General features: G+C 31.1%; 1 protein-coding gene across 1 annotated transcript; it reads right to left on the reverse strand.

The window, feature by feature from the left end:
• Window positions 1–1763: 1763 nt before the first annotated feature.
• LOC145570173 (putative xyloglucan glycosyltransferase 5) lies at window positions 1764–5338 on the reverse strand. The gene is made up of 5 exons (XM_081629191.1): window positions 4141–5338; window positions 3690–3998; window positions 3299–3589; window positions 3021–3134; window positions 1764–2913 (listed from the first exon to the last, which is right to left on the reverse strand). Exons 1-5 carry the CDS (start codon window positions 4873–4875, stop codon window positions 2266–2268), a joined length of 2097 nt encoding a protein of 698 aa, XP_081485317.1. The 5' UTR covers window positions 4876–5338; the 3' UTR covers window positions 1764–2265.
• Window positions 5339–19042: the final 13704 nt, after the last annotated feature.

Below are 19042 nucleotides of genomic sequence, written 5' to 3' on the forward strand. Positions count from 1 at the left end.
GGCTAAAGTATTTAGTAACGACTTGATCCATAATCATGGCTAAAGTATTTAGTAATGACTTGATCCATAATCAGCTCTATCTATCGCGCCTTTTTTATCCCACCTATAGCTTCCGATGTTTCAGTGTTCTAAAAGACTTCAAAGAGAGGAAAAGCATTTTACAAGACACAAAATTATAATTTGAAGATACCTTGCTCAATATGTAAGCATAAATTTGTACAAATTTGGTAGAGTATGAAGAAGAATATGCTATGGAAATGAACCAAAGATCCAATGGATAACAATTACCTAAGAATTGCCGCTAGTTGGGGTATTGCCATCAAGGCATCAATGTCCCACCCCATGCCTTAAATTTAATATTCCAATTTAATTTTCAACTTAAAAAGAATGACTTCACTACTATCACTTCTTCTTTTTGAAAATAAATAAATAAATAAATACAATAAGAAAAAATTAAGAATTAATATTGCTTAGTTGTAGAAGCAGTGTTGTAGTAGTTGTCAATCAGCTTGATTTATGGAGTAATTTGATTCAATAATTAATAAATAAATAAATAAAATTAGCCAGTTAGATATGATCTCAAATACTATTCAAAAGCAAATACCAAAAATTATTTGATTTCTTATAATTTGCACCAAAACAAAATATATGTTCCATAGTCAATTATGTCACCTTGTATCCATATGATAGATTGATATGTACGTACATATAAATATAACACATTGTTGTAATAAGATCTTTTTTTTTTATTATTATTTTTCAACTTCATTGATGTACCAAATTATCAAAGAAGAAAAAGACGACTTTTATAATCAAATCAAAGTACTAAATACAAACAGTACAACTAATATAAGAGCTTATATGTTAGGTTTTCCTTGTTTTTTTCTTAACATAAAGACAATTTTAGAGTCATAAAAGATTATGGTATTCTTCATTTTTTACAACTTTTGGAAATGTAGAAAATCTGAACTTTAGTAGTTAAAAAAGAACTTAATTTAGTAATTGTAAGGATAAGAAGTTTAATTGTCGCTCTCCAAAATTAGCTGGAAAATTGATTCAATTTTTTGGTCAACCTTTTTACAATATTCTCAATTATGCGTCAACTATAATCTCAAATAAGAAGAGGGTTTTTTTTTTCATAGCAATTCCAATATAACAATGCTGTTTTTTTCGTTTAAAATTAAAGTATTTTTATACTACGTATATTATGAATCATGATAAATTTAGGTAATTCAAAATAGACCCACCACCTTGCCCCTTATTTATTGTTAGGTATGTATTGAGAATTCTCACTTTAAAAGAGGGTTTCAAAAGAAAAAACATTGTTAGTTATAAACCGTCTTATAAAGTGAAAATCTCATAATTTAAGTCTATCATAGTCAAGCACAATATTATGACATACAACAGAGGCAATAGCCGGGATTAATTCTGTCAATTTTTTCCTTAAATGATACAAGATACTTAATCCCGTATGAGTACTTTACTAAAACTTTGAAAGGAGTTTAATGTCACAACTCAAAAGACATTTTCACAAAGCGGTCCTAAGCGTAAGGCAACAAGATCATAATATAATATAACAAGATCATAATATAATATGCGGACATAAAAGTAACAACACTAACATATTCTCACTAGCCTGCCGACACAGTAGACTAATCATTTCGCATCATATAATAAACTATGGATTAATTAGTCAATAATTAGAACACTAATTATTAGTAACAACACATAACACATGATTAGAAGAAAGAGAAAACCAAGGATCCATAAATTTAGGCACTTTGATTCAATGCAAAATATACAAGTTTATTTTTATAACATGATATGATATGAATAATTTATGCATCACTTAAAAATAATCAAATTCTACAGTATTTCTTAAATACAATTTTTTTTATGTAGAATATTTTGGTACCAAACTAACCAAGAACAAATAAAATTACAAACTTGAGTATCTTTTTTATGATCCAAAAGCAAAAGAATAATGATTTTGGTAATTTATATGGGTTTTTGATGACCCCATAAATCTATCTCACCAATTTTTAACCCCTCCAAGAAAACAAATTCACAGCACTATAAGTGATAAATTAAATTAACAAAAGAGTAAATTCTATGTCGAAAAAACGAAAAAAATTTCTATAGGAGATATGATTCTCAGAGGAATTTTATTCGTCTGAATCATGGCTGTACTCGTTAGCAGTAGCTTTTGCATCTATGCAGATGCATTTGATCGCGAAAATTAGATGAACGCGTATGTTATGTGTTTCAGCTCATTTGCTCGCCGATCAAATCTAAGCCCACGAGTAGGAAAGTAACTCCTTGGAATAAGAGGAAGTAGAAATGCACCCCTTGTGCAGATAACAGACTCCTAAGAGCAGCAGTAAGTAGTAAGAAGGCCAATGTAAGCTCTTTCTTGTAGATTTTGTTCGTTTTCTTCTTAGCAGGATTAGGGGTAGCATCCTGATGTTCTTTCAGTTTGGTCAGTTCAGACAGGCCGCTGTCTGAAGCACCTCGAAACAGTTGGGGTTGGTTCATTGCCTTTGTTTCCCGTTCTTCCATGGCTACTAAGTCTGGCTCTGAGGACCGGCCTGCTTTCTTGGTGACGATCCATTCATATGAACTACCCAATTGGAATAACCCGGAAATCATGGCATTGAACTTGGTTACTGACATTGTGTTCTCGAACAAAAGGTATGGAACGATGAAGGGGAATGAACTCGGTGAAGGAAGTATATTAAGCAGTGACATGAAAACAGGTATATAACAGATAACCCAAAGTGGTAGCTCGGCTTCAGGGACAAACATGGTCAAGGGAAGAATGATACAGAACAATGTGAAGGAATAGAATGGCAGGATTAGTTTTCTTAGAAGGAAAAACAGTAGGATAAGGTTCGCTTTTTTCAATGATGACAACTGCAAATGTGATCGAATTACAATAATCAGAACAATTAAGATCATTTTGAGCAAGAACCAAATATAATTTAGGGTGTTAATTATGCAATTGTAACAAGAAAAGCTACCTTCGAGCTTATGATAGCTGGCAAACATAATCGAAAGAGCTGCATTGGACCTGAATGCCAACGGTGTTGTTGTTTTCTGTAGGCTTCATAAGACTCCGGAAGTTCACATAGGACCTGAAAATGACACAAATTATAGGAAAAGTTGATCAAAATCTGCATAATTCCAAACTCTATCTGATATTTTGGCAATAATGTTTCACTATCAAATTGATCTAATTCAGTACAATACATTTCACACCAATATGATCTGATCAAATAAAACATTGAGCAAAACATACCCTGACGTCGTTAAGGTAGACAAACTTCCACCCATTGAGATGAGCACGGACAGCAATGTCCATGTCCTCAACAGTCGTTCTTTCGAGCCAACCACCGGAGTCCTCCAATGCTTTGATCCTCCAAACTCCGGCAGTTCCATTAAACCCAAAGAAACTAAGGTACACACCATTAACCTGTTGCTCCACTTCAAAGTGAAAGCAAAGGTTAATATACTGAAGGCGTGTTAGTAGGTTCTCATCTTTGTTTACAAAGGTCCACCTCGCTTGAACCAAACCAACTTCTGGTTTACCCTGCAATACATCAAAAACACCAACACAAGCAAAATTTAAGTTTATTTTTACTAATTTACTAACAATCACATGTTAATTAAGCAATTTTCATACAAACTACCTCGAAATGTGGGACAGTTTGTTGCAGGAAATCGGGTTTAGGCTGAAAATCAGCATCAAAGATGGCAACAAATTCATAATCTCTAACATAATCACAGTTCATAGCAGACTTCAGATTACCAGCTTTGTAACCAGTTCGAACCAACCGATGTCGGTATATAATGTTAACACCCTTTTGACTCCATTTAGAACATTCACTCTTGATCAACCATTGTATACTTTCATCATCAGAATCATCTAAAACTTGAATAAGAATTTTGTCTTTTGGCCAATCTAGTTGACACACTGCTGAAATTGACTGCTCATATACCTAATCAAAACAAAACAGAACAATAACAATTATAACCAATCATTCATAACATAACCAATTCTATGATCATACTACAATTCTATAAATATATAAATTGGGATTATAAATTTATAATATATGATAGCATGATTATGATATATACCTCTTTTTCATTGCACATTGGAATCTGAACAAGAACCATAGGATAAAAAGAGCCAGGATTCTCAGCATCAATTGGCTTAGGTTCACCTTCAACCTTAGGCTTAATCCCTTTTATCTTAATCCAAAAACACCCAAAACACAGCACCAGTCTATCAACAGACTGAATCATGAACAAAAGTACACAGAAGTTGGACAAAAACTGGATCAAAGGAGCAATATACTCGACTCGAAAATCGACCCAACCCACATAAACCTGATGAAACAAACCTTGAATCTCGACGGTTCGAGGTATGATCATACTCAAATTACTTGTTTGAAGGTAATACTGCCAGCCATTGAAATGTGCAAACATCTCAAATGCCAAGAATGCAAGTGCAGTAATCAGAAAACCCAGAATTATCCTGTACAATAATTTCCCTTTACTAGATTTATCATTCTCCATTTTTACACCTTCACCTAAAATCAACCTCTTTTTAATTGTACTTAATAATGATAAAACACCATTTCCAACCCAAGCAACACAACCAGCAGCTTTATGAGCCCTAAGAAGTAAAACCCATGTCATTTGTTTTGCATTTTTACCTCTATCTTTTTCAACTGCCCTAAATGCTGTATCTGGGCTTTCTATTTCAAGTAATGAGTAATTTGGATTCTCCATTTTTACTATTACTGGAGTTCCCTTTCTCTCTCCTCCATCTTTGCCCCACCATTTACTCATATCAATACCAGGAACCATAATTTTTTTGGATTTTTGGCTAAAAGTTTTGATGTTTCCTACAATTCAGAAAAAACCCAGATCTTAAAATCAGGAAATTCTCACAAATTAACACCAATTTCAGCCATTAATGTATGTATTATGTGCAAGTAAGTATATCTTTAAATTTGCACAAATACCCAGAAGATTACACTAGTAGATCCACAACAAACAGAAGCAATATAATGTTGCAGACACAAAAAGAGGCAGAACAGCCAATTGAATTTAGAGAGAGAAAATGAAGCAAAACCAAAAAAAAAAAACCAGAAGTTTTTAGAGAGAGGGAAGATAGGAGAGAGAAAACAGAGAGATAGAGAGAGAAAAACAGAGCTACTGGAATAAAAAGCTTGAAGAAGGGGGTATAAGAGAGAAGATGAAGGGCCCCTAACATGAAAATTACTAAAATAGAAGGAAAGTTCTTTGAAGCACTGATTCTCTTCTAGCGTATTAGAGCAACTCCAATGGTTGTAGCTAGGGACTTGCTTGCAATTTCAATAATTCCCTAGCTACTAGCTTGACCATTGGAGCTAGAAAATTCAATTAGTTTGGCTAAGCAAATTAGCTTTGCAGAATTAAACTTTCCAAAATAAAATGTTCATTGCACCAATTAAGCTATTTTCATGTATTTTCTATCCAGCACCTACTACTAAGCTAATAGCTAGCCATTGGAGCAAAATGTAGCTAAAATAATAATTAGCTTAAAAGCTTATGTGGCATGGCAAGCTAATTTTCAAATTAGCTTGTCATTGGAGTTGCTCTTAGTGGGGTAATTAAGAAATTAATTATGGATTATCCTTAAAAAGTAAAAAGGAGTATTTAATAAACTTTACAAACTTATTCTTACCAGAAACAAATTCCCAAAAAAAAAAAGAGATTTTTTTTTTATTTAACCATTGAAGAAGAGAAGGAAGGTTTTGGTTTTCTGTAAATGGGTGAAGAAAGAGGAGAGAGAAAAGAAGAGATAACAATAAATATTGCTGTAGTATTTATACTAGAGGTAACAAACAATTTTATATTCTTTGTATTTGAATGGATGATATGGTAAAGTACAAAATAAGCTAGGTAATGTAAGAAGGGAATTTGTGAATTTCTGGATTTCCTTTGTAGTTTCATAAATTAATGAAGTTTTTACTTTACCTGGGTTTTTGAGAATTATTTACAAATTTATAGCTCATTTGAAACTTAATTACATTTTTGCATTGGTTTAAAACTTATTTACATAATTGCTGTCCACATATGCTTGGAAATAGATTTTGGTGAATTTATATAATTTTTAAGAAAAAAAAATTAAGAAACTAGCTAACCACCCCCTTCCCCCCCAGCGTCGACAACCTAACTCTTCCCCCTCCCCAGTGGCGGCGACAATAACCCAGAAACTCCCCCTTCCTACTGCCGACGATGACCCAGCCCCTTCCCGCCCTCATTGCTTTCCTTTTTTTCGCGACCGCCACCCACCCACATAAACCCTAACCCTCAAAACCCTCCCCTCCCTTCCCACCACCACGAAACAAACCCCCCATTTCTAGAATTGGTGGCTGGAATCGATCAAGGGAAGGGAGGGATGCCCGGAATCATAGAGGGGATGGGGAAGGGTGGCCGAAAATGGGGAGGGGAAAGGAGAGGGTCGACGAAAACGGGGAGGGGAGAAGATGGTGTTGCCGGAAACGGGGAGGGGGCGATGGCGTCGCCGGAAACGGGGAGGGGAGGTGATGGCGTCGTTGGAAATGGGGAGCGGAGAGAAGGGCGTCACTGGAAACATAGAGGGGGTGGCTGCCGGAATGTGTCGTGGGTTTGTTTTTTTTTGTTTATTTTATTTATTTATTTATTAAAATGTGACCCAAGCCTACGTGGACAACAATCTTGTAAATAAGTTTTATACCGATGCAAAAATGTGAATAAGTTTCAAATTAGCTATAATTTCGTAAATCATCCGATTTTTGATAGGGATGATTGATTTATTGAAAATACATTTGGTCAAATGGGTGATGCTAGCAAAAGTAGTTGGTGTGAGGAAAATCTTAACCCTCCTCGTTGCCTATTTTGTATTATCTAATCACTCGTAAATTTCTCGTTTACACTGTTATTGTGTTTACATATTTGATCTAAAATTTTAATTATTTGTACCATTTTTTACTCGATAGGGCGGTAAGGATGATCAGATGAGTGTTTCATAAGTTAATGGTCGAATGGGTGATGACGTGATGTTAGCAAAAGTAGTTGGAGATAGAAGGAAAAAAATTAATTCATCCCGTTATTCATTTTGTATTATCTAATAATTCGTACATTTCTTATTAATAAATAAAAGTGATCCGTTATTTAGAGTACCAATACACTATTGCTAATTGCTATAATTCGTTCAATTATTTGTTACTCTTAGCACTTTTTTTAATTTCTTGGTATGGATGAGTAATTTGTAAGTTATTTTGTCAAATGGGTGATGTTAGCAAATAAAAGCAATGGTTGAAAAAAGGTTAAATAATGAAATTCATCTTGACATTTATTTTGTAGTAATTGGCCATCAAACATTTCTCATTATAGTGTTACAACTTACTATACTACTTTTATCTCATTTAAATTGTTACTCGTACATTTTAAAAACTTGTATATAATCTTAACAAACGATTTTACTAGATATGGAGTACTGAAGTTGTGCTTTAATTACCTATATATACAATATATTATTTAATACTCCTACCTACTTTAATGTCTAAACCTAGTACTTTGTATAATCATATTTGTGAATAATACAAAAAAGTCGCAGTAAAAAATTAATTATCGAAAATGATTAAGGTAGAAGATTGTGAAAGGACAAAAAGAAGGTAGATTATAGAGGATTTGGAAGACAGCAGAGACAATACTGATACAACTGGGCCTTGAAATTGTCCAAATTTTGGGGTGTCTTTTTCACATGCATGCATGTGTACACAGACTGTATACACTTTCATACGTACCTCTCTACATTATATACGCTTGGGGAAATTGGAAAGGATATACGGAGTATATATATATTAAAAAGGAAATTATTACTCCTTTCTTGTTTTAATAAGTGTTACACTTTGATTTTTTTTCTTTTTACTATTTATATAATGATTTTGACTTAATTAATTTATCACGGAGTGTTATTGTAAAATACATTATTGGATTCATTATAGTGTATACTTTCATGGTACTCCCTTCATCGCTTATTGTGTGCACCATTTAACCAAAAAAAGTCTCACAAAAGTTGGGTCTATGGTGCAAACAAAAGGGGACTGAGGAAGTATTAATTTTCTTATAATTTACAAACATATAATTAGATAAATTAATAGTCAAAGTTTTGTCTCGGCATGCGTGTTTGATTAAAGTTTAATACTTATTAAAATACGGAGGAAGTACAGAGTAACCTAGGTCATGTTCTCTTTACCAGAATTAAACTATTCCGTAAAAATAATTTAGTTGAACTGGAATTATTATATTGAAAATTAATTATTTTCGTTAACTCTAATTTATTTTGTTAATTACAAATATTTGCTTTTACTCGTGATATGAAATCGTGTATTCATCTTGTTTCGTATCTTACAATATTTAATCTGATACTAATTTCAGATCGGATATCTTATTAGAAAATATTGATATCGGATACATATATATTCGAATATCAATTTTTGAATTTTCAAATCAATAACTTAATATTAAAACAGACATCAGACTTAACACGTGTCACGTCTTAGTGCTGTTTTTTCCCTCCAAAACTCACCCATCCTTTTTAAACAATTTTTTTTAGAATATATTTGTATAATACAAGTATAATAATAATAATATTCCAAATCTTTTATATCTTCATAATAAATATATTTCTATTTATTTGGTGTTCTTAATTCTCTTACATGCACATTTACCTAAAATATTATTCTAACTCTTATTTAAATATCTTTTAAACGGATTATTATTAGATTTTGCTAAAAAAAAAATAAAATTGATTCATATATGAAATTACTTTTAAACGACTTTTTAATAATATAGATTATTATGACAATATAATTTCTATATATATAAATAATCTAATAGGTATGTTTTGTCAAATTTTATTTGTTAGATATAATTAATTTTTAAAAAACTTTAGACTTACGGCACGGGGCCTAAGCTAGTATTTAATATTCGAAATATTTTAAATATCTGATAACGGATATCCAATCCAAATTTCAAATATCAGATAATGAATGGATATCGGATCCTATCCAAAAATTTGGGCATTATCTGCATTTTCTTAAAAAAAAAAAAAAAAAAAGTCAAAATAAGACATTATTAGGTTTTTTTTTTTTGTTATTTTTTTTATTTTATTTTTCGAAAGAAGACATTATTATATTATACTGTACACTATTTTAGAAATTGGATAACCGATAATCCAAAACTTTTCGGGTCGGATTTAGATACCAATGAATTAACATTCGATTCCTTGTCACCGTAGCTAGCTAATATTGGAAAATTGGATATATATTAGACAAATTAAGGATAAAAAAAGGTTACACAGAGTATACTATTGAAAAAGAATATTACATAGTGACTAGGTCATATTCATTTTACCTATCTTAAACTACTCCGTGAAATTATTTTTATTGAATAGAAATTATATTATTGAAGTTAAATTGTTTTTGTTAACTTAAATTATTTTTATTGATCAGAAACATTATTTGCTTTTACTTATGTTGTTATATTACATTTAACTTATTATTTGAAGCTACATACCACTCTGTAATTTTTACTAATTTACATTAATTTTTATTGTATTTAACTTATATTTGGTAAAGAGGACAATAGGAGAGAACTAAATATACATGTTTCATTTACAATACTCCAAATTTTAGTAGAATAAGAAACATTTATGTACTCCAAAGTCTAACAAAAAGTGAAAAATATACTTTAATAAACCGAAATCTTCCCCGGTTCAATCCAACTTGATTTAGCAGGATAAATCATTTGAAAGCGGAGCAAAGTTAATTAGGCAGCCAATCCCCATGTCAAAGTATTTTCACATATAGTTTCTGATACACATTTAACCAAATATATATTTTAAAATAATTATATATATTCTTATTTAGAAAAGTTTCTACTTTAAAAATGCATGCATATTAATTAAAATCAATTTAATAGAATTCCGTATGATCAATTTTTCATTATGTAAAGGCATAAAAAATTGTCAAAGTGTACCACTATAATCTAGACAATTCATTCAATTCAAAAAGAGAAATTGGAATAGAAGAAGAATTCTATAATGCCATATTAGCAAGCTAACTACTTTAGTTTTTTAAAAGTTTTTCTTTAATTGAATTTTTAAACAACTTTAATTTTTGTTTGTGAAGGGGTACTTTTTCTTTAATTAAACACTACTTTAGAAAACCACATCAAAGTGTATCCAACTTTAATTTATCTAAATATATTGTTTAAGATTGTTTAAACACTTGGATAAACCTATAAACCAGCTTGATGACTTGCCAACCTCTTTAACTGATTGCTTGTTCACAAACGTCATCATGATTTATAGCACAATCTCTTGCGATTTGGGTTATTACCTCGTGGGAATATATATGTCTAGTGTCAACTTTTTGACTTTCAACATTAGGTGAGTTTGCCAATGTGTAGAACACGGATTGTGTATTTTATTTTTTTTATAACTCTGGAATAAAGTTTAAGCAGTGTTCAATTCATCCTACACTTGAACGTACTTTTACCTCGGGTATATAAGATGGATATCATACCTTTATGTTTTGTAGGTAAATAAAAAATTCTTTTCTCATATCGGAATCTCTTACCGATCAACCCGGCTCGAGTTAGGGTTTGTTTGGTTTACTTTATTTTAGCTTATCTGAACTTATGTGGTCTGGTCTGATCTGATTTGATCTGATCTGGTCTGGTATTATCTTATCTAATCTGATCTGAATGTCAGATTTGACCAAACTTTAACCTTAAATATACAATAATCTATATGGAAAATATGCTTTGTATATCAAGTGAGGACTTGTTAGATTTGTAATAATGTGTATTTTATTAATATGTGATTTTTATAATTTTTTTCATTACGAAATTAAAGATATTTAGTGATAAAAAATTGCACATAAAACGATAATATGACCTGAACTTATTTTTTCTAATCTGATCTGATCTAAACTTATTTTTTCTGAAATAAGTAAAATAAGGTGAACTAAACAAGACTTTAAAAGGCAAAGGGTTAGTGTGGCTAATTTTTTTATTTTATTTTTTTTCACTATTTTTTTTTGTTGTCGTTGAACAATGATAATAATACAGACAAATTATACTTCAATTTTGTAAAAAATATTCACTAAAAGGATTATTTACAATGGCCTAAAACTAAGGCCTTTGTTTGTTGAGAGAATCTTGACCAAAAATGATTTATTTGACCAAATTATAGAGTTGACTTTATATAATTTGATGCTTTGGTTGTTTAATTTAGTTAAAAAAAAAAAGCTGATCGAGTTCGTTGTGCTTAACCTTTCAAACTTGTCTTAAACCTTATGTTCGTATTAGTCTAAGCTATAACTTGTTTTATTATTATTTTTTTTTTTCTTGGGGTTGGATGGGGGGAGAAGAGAACTTGTTTTATTACTTAATTATATGTGATTTCACATATTCATATAACAAAATAATCACCAAGTCAAAGCATCTAACACGTACAATAATCTACTTAAACTCATCAAATTCTAGCTTATAATGGGCAACTAGCTATTTGTAATATTATCACCAAACAGGTTTCAAGCCAAACTGAAACTTTAACTCAACAAATATATGAGAAACAAAATAATGTTGATCCAACTCAAACCACTATACGGAATTGAATAACATGCTATGTCCGTATGAAATGACATGTTTGCTACATTTATTTATAGATAGATAGAAGAGTAGAAAATTAAGAAAATGCAAAGTACAAATTGAAAACCTACTAATAAATGTAAATAAAATTATGGTGTAGAACAAAGTATCTTATAATAGTATAGTGTTGTATACCAAACAATCACATACACTAGCCGTCTCCCCGAGCAATGAGGATCTGGTAACAAAGTGGACCCACCAACAACCCATATGAATATGAATATGATAGAGATTTGGGTTAGCCAACGAAGCAAATTGTTAGGAGTATAGACCACAAAATCAAATCACAAAAACAGACCATACTATAACCAATAATACTCGCTATATTTTATGATATTAGACACGTTGATATGGTCATATTCTAGGAGTAACGTTAGTTATATATTTGTATATAAAAACTATATTGTAAAATTATAATATAAAGTATTGGGGATTGGAAAATTAAATGAAGGAGTTTCCCACCGACACCACAATATCACGTTCTGAAATTTGATAAGAAGGCGGCAACCCCAGCAAACGGTAGTTAGTTGCTCTCTCTATCTTATGTGAATGTGAGTAGTGAGTGTGGTGGGGGCTTTGCTAACTAAAAACCTTTCATTCATATCTTTTCTCCCTATTCATTCAATTCCATGTGGGTGGATCCATCCTTCTTCATCTATTCACTTTTCTCTTTCCCTATTATTTATACTTCTATATTTTATTATTTACCTCGTAAATCCGTAATTAATTGTTTAGAAGTACTCCGTATGTAGTGATTACATCTTACACTATCTATATGGGCATGACTCCAGTGGCGGATCTTGGGCCAAAAAGTTAGGGAGATCAATCAAGGTTTGATCCCCTAATCTTTTGTTCAATAATAAAAATACTTAACCACTAGCTATGCCATAACTTTTTATATACAAGTAATAGACATCAAAATACTTATACAGAAGTAGAGAACAACTCATAAATACTTAGGGGGGACTGGCCCTTGTCAGCCCTAACAAAGGTCCGCCTCTGCATGACTCAACTATTTTAGCTGATACGTAAAATCGTATAGAGAATTGAATTACGTTTATAGCTTTGCATGTAGCTTGCATACCTATTTTTTTGTGACTCGTTATATTAAACTACATCCGTTTTATATTATTTACAACGATTAGACATTTTTCCTCTCTACTTTATGTTAAATCGTTACAAATAATATAAAACAGATGTATTATACTCCTCTAGTGAAGGTAAATAAAAGGAAGTTGGTCTTAAAAAGAATTAAATGGGCGGAGTACGTGGTCACATATACTTCCTCTGTTTTTATTTAGTTGCAACACACCCCTTTGGCACGTATTTTAAGGAAGATATTAGACTAGGTAAATTGATAAATTAATTTACAAAATTTTACCACCTATAAGAAGAAAGAGATAAGTTGCTACAGTTTAAATTTCATAGCTTAATTCATTTGTTTATCTAGTTTAATCACCTCCTTAAAAAGCGTGATAAAAGATATGTTGCAAGTATAAAAAAACAGAGGAAGTAGCATTTAACTCGATTGTATAAAGATAATTGCGAAAATGACCTTAATAGGATGTTTTTGCATGCATGATGTTAGAATGAATATGTGTGACAACCTAGAGTTACGTTAAACATGGAGGTTGAACTTGATCATCAGTATACTAGGCCATTCTTCTTTTGCCTCATTTTGTCCATCATTTATTCGTGTGTTTGCCATATTGCCACATACACTTGTATAATATACAAATTATACACCAAATAATATCCTAAAAAGTAGTCACGTTTTACATGTATACAGATACATACATATAGCACATTTATTGTAATGAACACTGTGTAATGAGGTTTAACTGGTAATGATGAGTACATCAAATCGAACCAAATATATTCAGGTCAGATCAAACTTACATATCTTAATTTAAATGAGTAAAACAAGCTCTTTCTAAATTTTGTGTCTTTTCCTTTTTCAAAAAAATTTTAAATGCGTTTTTGGTTTGGCATAAATGAATAGGAAAAAGAAAACTTTCTCAAAAGTGAAAGATTAAGGTGTTGTTTGGTTGACAAAACCTAGTAAAAGTAAATTTAGTTCTAAAAGCGGTAGTCACTTCTCACGCAATAGAAGAAGTTACTACTCGAAAATCAAAATATTTAGGGCATATTCTGATAACTGAACTGAACTCAACTGAACTAAACTGAAAAAAACTAAACTGAAATGAACTGAATATTTTATGAGATAAGGAAATTAAGAAATGAATTGAACTGAATTGGACTGAACTGAACTTATTGGAGCTGAATTAAACTGAACTGAAAATAAGTTGAAGAGAACAGACCTTTAGTTAGAACATCTTTTTCAATTTATGCAATCAACTCCCTTAAACCCAAGTCAATGATCGAAGTACATTGTTAGTGTGTCTGCATCTTTATACTACTCCCCTAACAATATTCAATTGTAGTCGATCATATAATACATGCAATGCAACTAATGCAAGGCGACAAGGTTAATTACATAAGCTAATCAATGAAAATTATAATTACAAACATTAATTAGTAAAGGTGGGCTTGCTAAACTAGTCAAATAAGTTAATGCTAAAAAATTTAAAATATAAAAAATTGGCAACAAAAGAGTTTTGTAGAAAAAGTGAAAAGAATAAAGAGTGACACCCATGATTATAGTGAACTCTTTGCTCTCTTTTTGGTTTTACAGTTGGATCCACATTTTGTTTGCTCTTTTTTTTTTAGCTTATACGAAGTACAACATACTACAAAGAATTAATTTATGGTTTAGTCAGACTTAATTAATTAAGAGCTTTTTGTTAAATATATACACACATGCCCTTCTTAAATACTGTAGTTCCCTTCCCTCAAAATAATAAAAATAAAATAAAATTGAATATATAAATAAATATGAATAAATATATAAAAATTAAAGAAAAAATTGATTCTCTCAGTATCATAATTTGAAAAATCTCATCAAATGATTTGCTGGTATGGACTCTCTTATAATACATGAACTATAAAATTGTGTAAGAGTTTGTCTTTTGCATGTTTTAGAGTTAATTGCACTTAGGCATCACCCTCTCCATAGTCCATCTGGGGGCACTTCCACCGTTTCATGATTTTCTATTTTTAAGTATCACGAAGAATACATTTTGATTCTTATAAAATGTCCGAGCTGATATTTTTAATCTAGTTTATTTTATGCTATACATAACATTTGATGATAGTGCGTTAGTTTAAACTGTCCTTTCTTAAATCAAAACAAATTTCCGTAGGTCTAAATAAAAATCTAGTTGATTTATATTATAACCAAATATCAAAACAAATGTTAATGTATTAGTTCAAGCGGCCCTTTCTTAATGCAAAACAAATTTTGTTGGTTTTTAATTCCTATCAAATCAAAAAACTGAATTGATCATATAGTTCTGACAAGTCAATCAAGTAGTACGTCACAAAAGTTATATATCTAATTAAGCTACCTTGTTTAACCTTGAAACATCATTCAATTAAAAGTTTGCAATTGATTTTATATTATTAGCAACCATTCTATATTTTTTAATAGATACGGAGTAGAAATTATCAAATCAAACAGTTTGAAAGAACAAATAATTTTCCGAAAATTTCAATCACACTTTTTTCGTCACTATAAAAGTCAGATTCACACTCTTTTATCTCGATACATGCCATAAAGAAACTCGTAACTCATGATAGATATGTATATAGAAACTTAATTTGTGGTACGAATGTGTTACTCACTTACTCTGCATAAATAATGTCTAACATTGATGTTTAGATTTTTAAAATCCCCAATAGACGTACATATGGTGAGAGAAATGCTTCTTTCACTCCAACCAAAACACAACTTTTACTTGTCATAGAAAGTAGAACTAGTACAAGTACTAAACTTCCAAATCAATTAAATTAAAAAAAAAAAAAAAAAAAAAAAAAAAAAAAAGAGATTGGTTATTAAATTTGTATAGGTATGTACGTGGATTGGATCTTCGATCATGGTTAAAAATTGATTAGTTAGCTACTCAACAAAGGCGTTGACTTTTCTCAGCACATCAGTTATCAGTACATGTTTTGATGTTTGTGCATCATTCTTTTTAACACCTGATTCCCTGACATCAATTACATACCTTGCTGGGAATTGGAATAGTGTATCCCAATAACAAGGCCATTTTTGCTAGTGGTCATTACTTAATTTGGATCTTTAGATTTCCTTAATTACTCACTTTAATATTCCTAATTACAGAGTAAATAAATAACATACTTAGATTTTTGAGCTAAAATCTTGAATGGGGAGGACGAGGATGTTGAGGATTGCATGCATTACACTTTATAGTTGTGATCGAGATTGGGTGTCCTTTTCAGTTTCAGACTATAAATTCGATTCACTTAAATTTTTTTGTATTTAAATTATGGTATAAGAATATTTATCAAGTGATTAATGCATGAAAATTTGTATCATGTATATTTTCCTCATATTTAATTACATGAAAAAAAATAAAAATACAGAGTGACAGGTGACGGAACTTGATTGAATTTTGTCATTTCAACCTAAAATTGGGAAATAGAAGGTCCCTATTTGTGAGGAAGACAAAATTAGCAAGCATGCACAAAATCAAATTATTTTATTTTGGACTATACATTACATATATGCATTATTACATTGTAATAGAAATATATAAGACAGTTTCCTATATTTGGCATGATTGTATTTAGCAGTTAGTGTAACAAGAAAAAACTAGGGGTTGATTTTACAAATCAGTAGACTAATGGCACTAAAAGATTGTACGTACAATGGGGTCTATGAAAAATTAGATGTGTCAAAATCAAAGAAAAAACATATGCGGCAATATATTGCAACATGTAGCATGTTGCTGTGCATATACAGTTACATTTGCCCTGGCAAGTGGCAATTTTTATAGCAATATAGTCGCATAGATAGCCCCATCCATCACCAATTCGGTTGAACCTTCGCTATCGAGCTATCTCCATTGAGTTCGGGTTATGATTCATACTTTCTCTGTCCCGTTATGTTTGTCCCACTTTTATGTTTAGATAAATCCTGTTGTATTTGCCTCATCATGATAGAAGTAAGCACATGACAAAGGAGCGGCCTCACATGCAACGAATCCAACCATAATTTGTATAAATGAAATTTAATTATATATCGATCAGGGCAAACTTAAAAGAACGGATGATGGATGAAGGGGGCATTACATGGAAATTGCATTAGATGGAAATAACAACCCCTTTTCCTTTATCGTTAGGCCTTATTTTTATTGAATTTGGACCTCAAATAGTCCATCTAACTTGAAGGATCGAATTGGCCCCGCCGGCTCAGCCCAATTGATCAAACATATTTGGGTGTGTTTGGGGGAGCATCCGAGCATGGGAGGACAGATAGGTATACCTTCAATTAACAGCATCATTGGATAAGATTTTTTGTAGGATAAGAATTATAGAGTATGTTTAGAAGCAAGTACATATGAATATTAGTTGGAAATGAATTAGAGCAAAAAATTGGATAGTATTGGCACTGCTTTCAAGTCCTAACGTCAAATTTGTCTAACGTCTACATTAGTACATTACAATTACTACGTATTTTGGAACTAAGCAATGGCCATACTTCCCAATGGGTATGGTGTCCTTATCTATTTTTTATCATTTTTTTCTTTTTTTTCTTTTTTTTTTTTTGAAAGAAAGAAAGAATCTATTTTCTATCAATTATCACTGGAACTTTTCTTGTCGCGATTTTAATTTTTCAAGTAAAAGACAATATATACTCCATGGAAACAATCTTCGATAGTTATTGGAAAAATTAGTGAGGTAAAAACTTTATGTGAATCACGTAAATTTGAGTATTGGGTGTTTGAAGGATCATGGCTAAAAGTTACAAAGTACAAAATTCATGCTTTTATACTTTGAATAATCCGGTGAAAGTAGTGAGATAAAGTCCAAAATGGAAGGAAAGTTGGGCTCTGTTTAGGAAAGTTGTAATTGGGCTTCATTAAGTCACAAGCATTGAATTTCCTGAATGTTTTTATGTCCATAAAATCTTACGCTTGATCTGTTGTGTAAAGGTCTGATCTCATTTGGGTCAGTTCTTTTGGTGGATTGGGGGCAACATGAATTGGGCCTGTGAAGGGCGTTTAAACAAGTCAAGTACGAGTAGTAAAACATTAGCTTTAAACAGAAGAAAAAAAAAAAAGTGGAAATTGTTGTTTTTTTGACACAAGAAATTGTTGTTGGTAATCTAATATGCTTGCATTTTATAATTAGTTGATAAAATCATAAAATATTACTCATAGAAATCTAAATAAATAGCCATGAATTTCACATTTTTATTCAAAGGTGGCATTAATATACAAGCAGTTGACAAACTTTTATCCGATCCAATACGACTTGAATTAATAAGGGAAATTTGAACACCTCGAATTCACTAATTGAACTTCATATTATTTAGAAATGTTAATTACATATTGAATTTATTTAGGAGAAACCAAAACTATGTTGTTTCAAAAAAAAAAATAAAAAATAAATAAATAAAAACACCAGTACTATGTTGAACCAAATTCAAGCCCAACACATGGATCCAAATTGCTACTCTTAACATCTCCTGAGTTTTTTCAAGGCAAAATTATGGGGTTGGGTTAAGCCATGACATCCCCATGGTTTGTGTTAAATACAATTGAACTAGCTTGATCTTGATCTTATGTCTCTAGTAAATTTTAAAAGTCTTTTACTTTGAACTCTTCAAAGTGAATTTTTTATCTTGAGCAAAACACTCCGTAATGTATTTTATTTAGAGGTGAACATGGGTCGGGCTTTTATAAAAATGACCCAACCCGATAAATGCCTGCCTAAAGTTCATCATAGCTATGTTAGTGGCCCATGAACCATGCATCAACATTATTTTCAAAATTTGACACGAGCTTGACATGAACATGATAGTCTGGCCCATAAGTTAACCCACTTTTTGAAACCAATTTCCTAGTAATTACTACGGTGCCCATTACATTGGCACTTGTGCTGTTTTAAAATAATTGACACAATTTCTAATTTTCTATAGGCTCATTTTTTTACATGATCCATTTGAACATGAGGTACATTGAGTCATCGACATAGCCAAATTGTGCTCATCTTTATTATTAAGGAAATGTTTAAGAGTAAAATATTAAAAGCTTAGTTTGACACATTATTGATGAAGATTTCATTTATTACATAATCCATATAAAATACAATTATAAACTATATGATCGAGTTATTTTTGAACTATCTACAAATTCAC

Source organism: Chenopodium album, chromosome 12, assembly GCF_948465745.1.
Source record: "Chenopodium album chromosome 12, dcCheAlbu1.1, whole genome shotgun sequence".
NCBI classification, from domain to species: Eukaryota; Viridiplantae; Streptophyta; class Magnoliopsida; order Caryophyllales; family Amaranthaceae; genus Chenopodium; species Chenopodium album.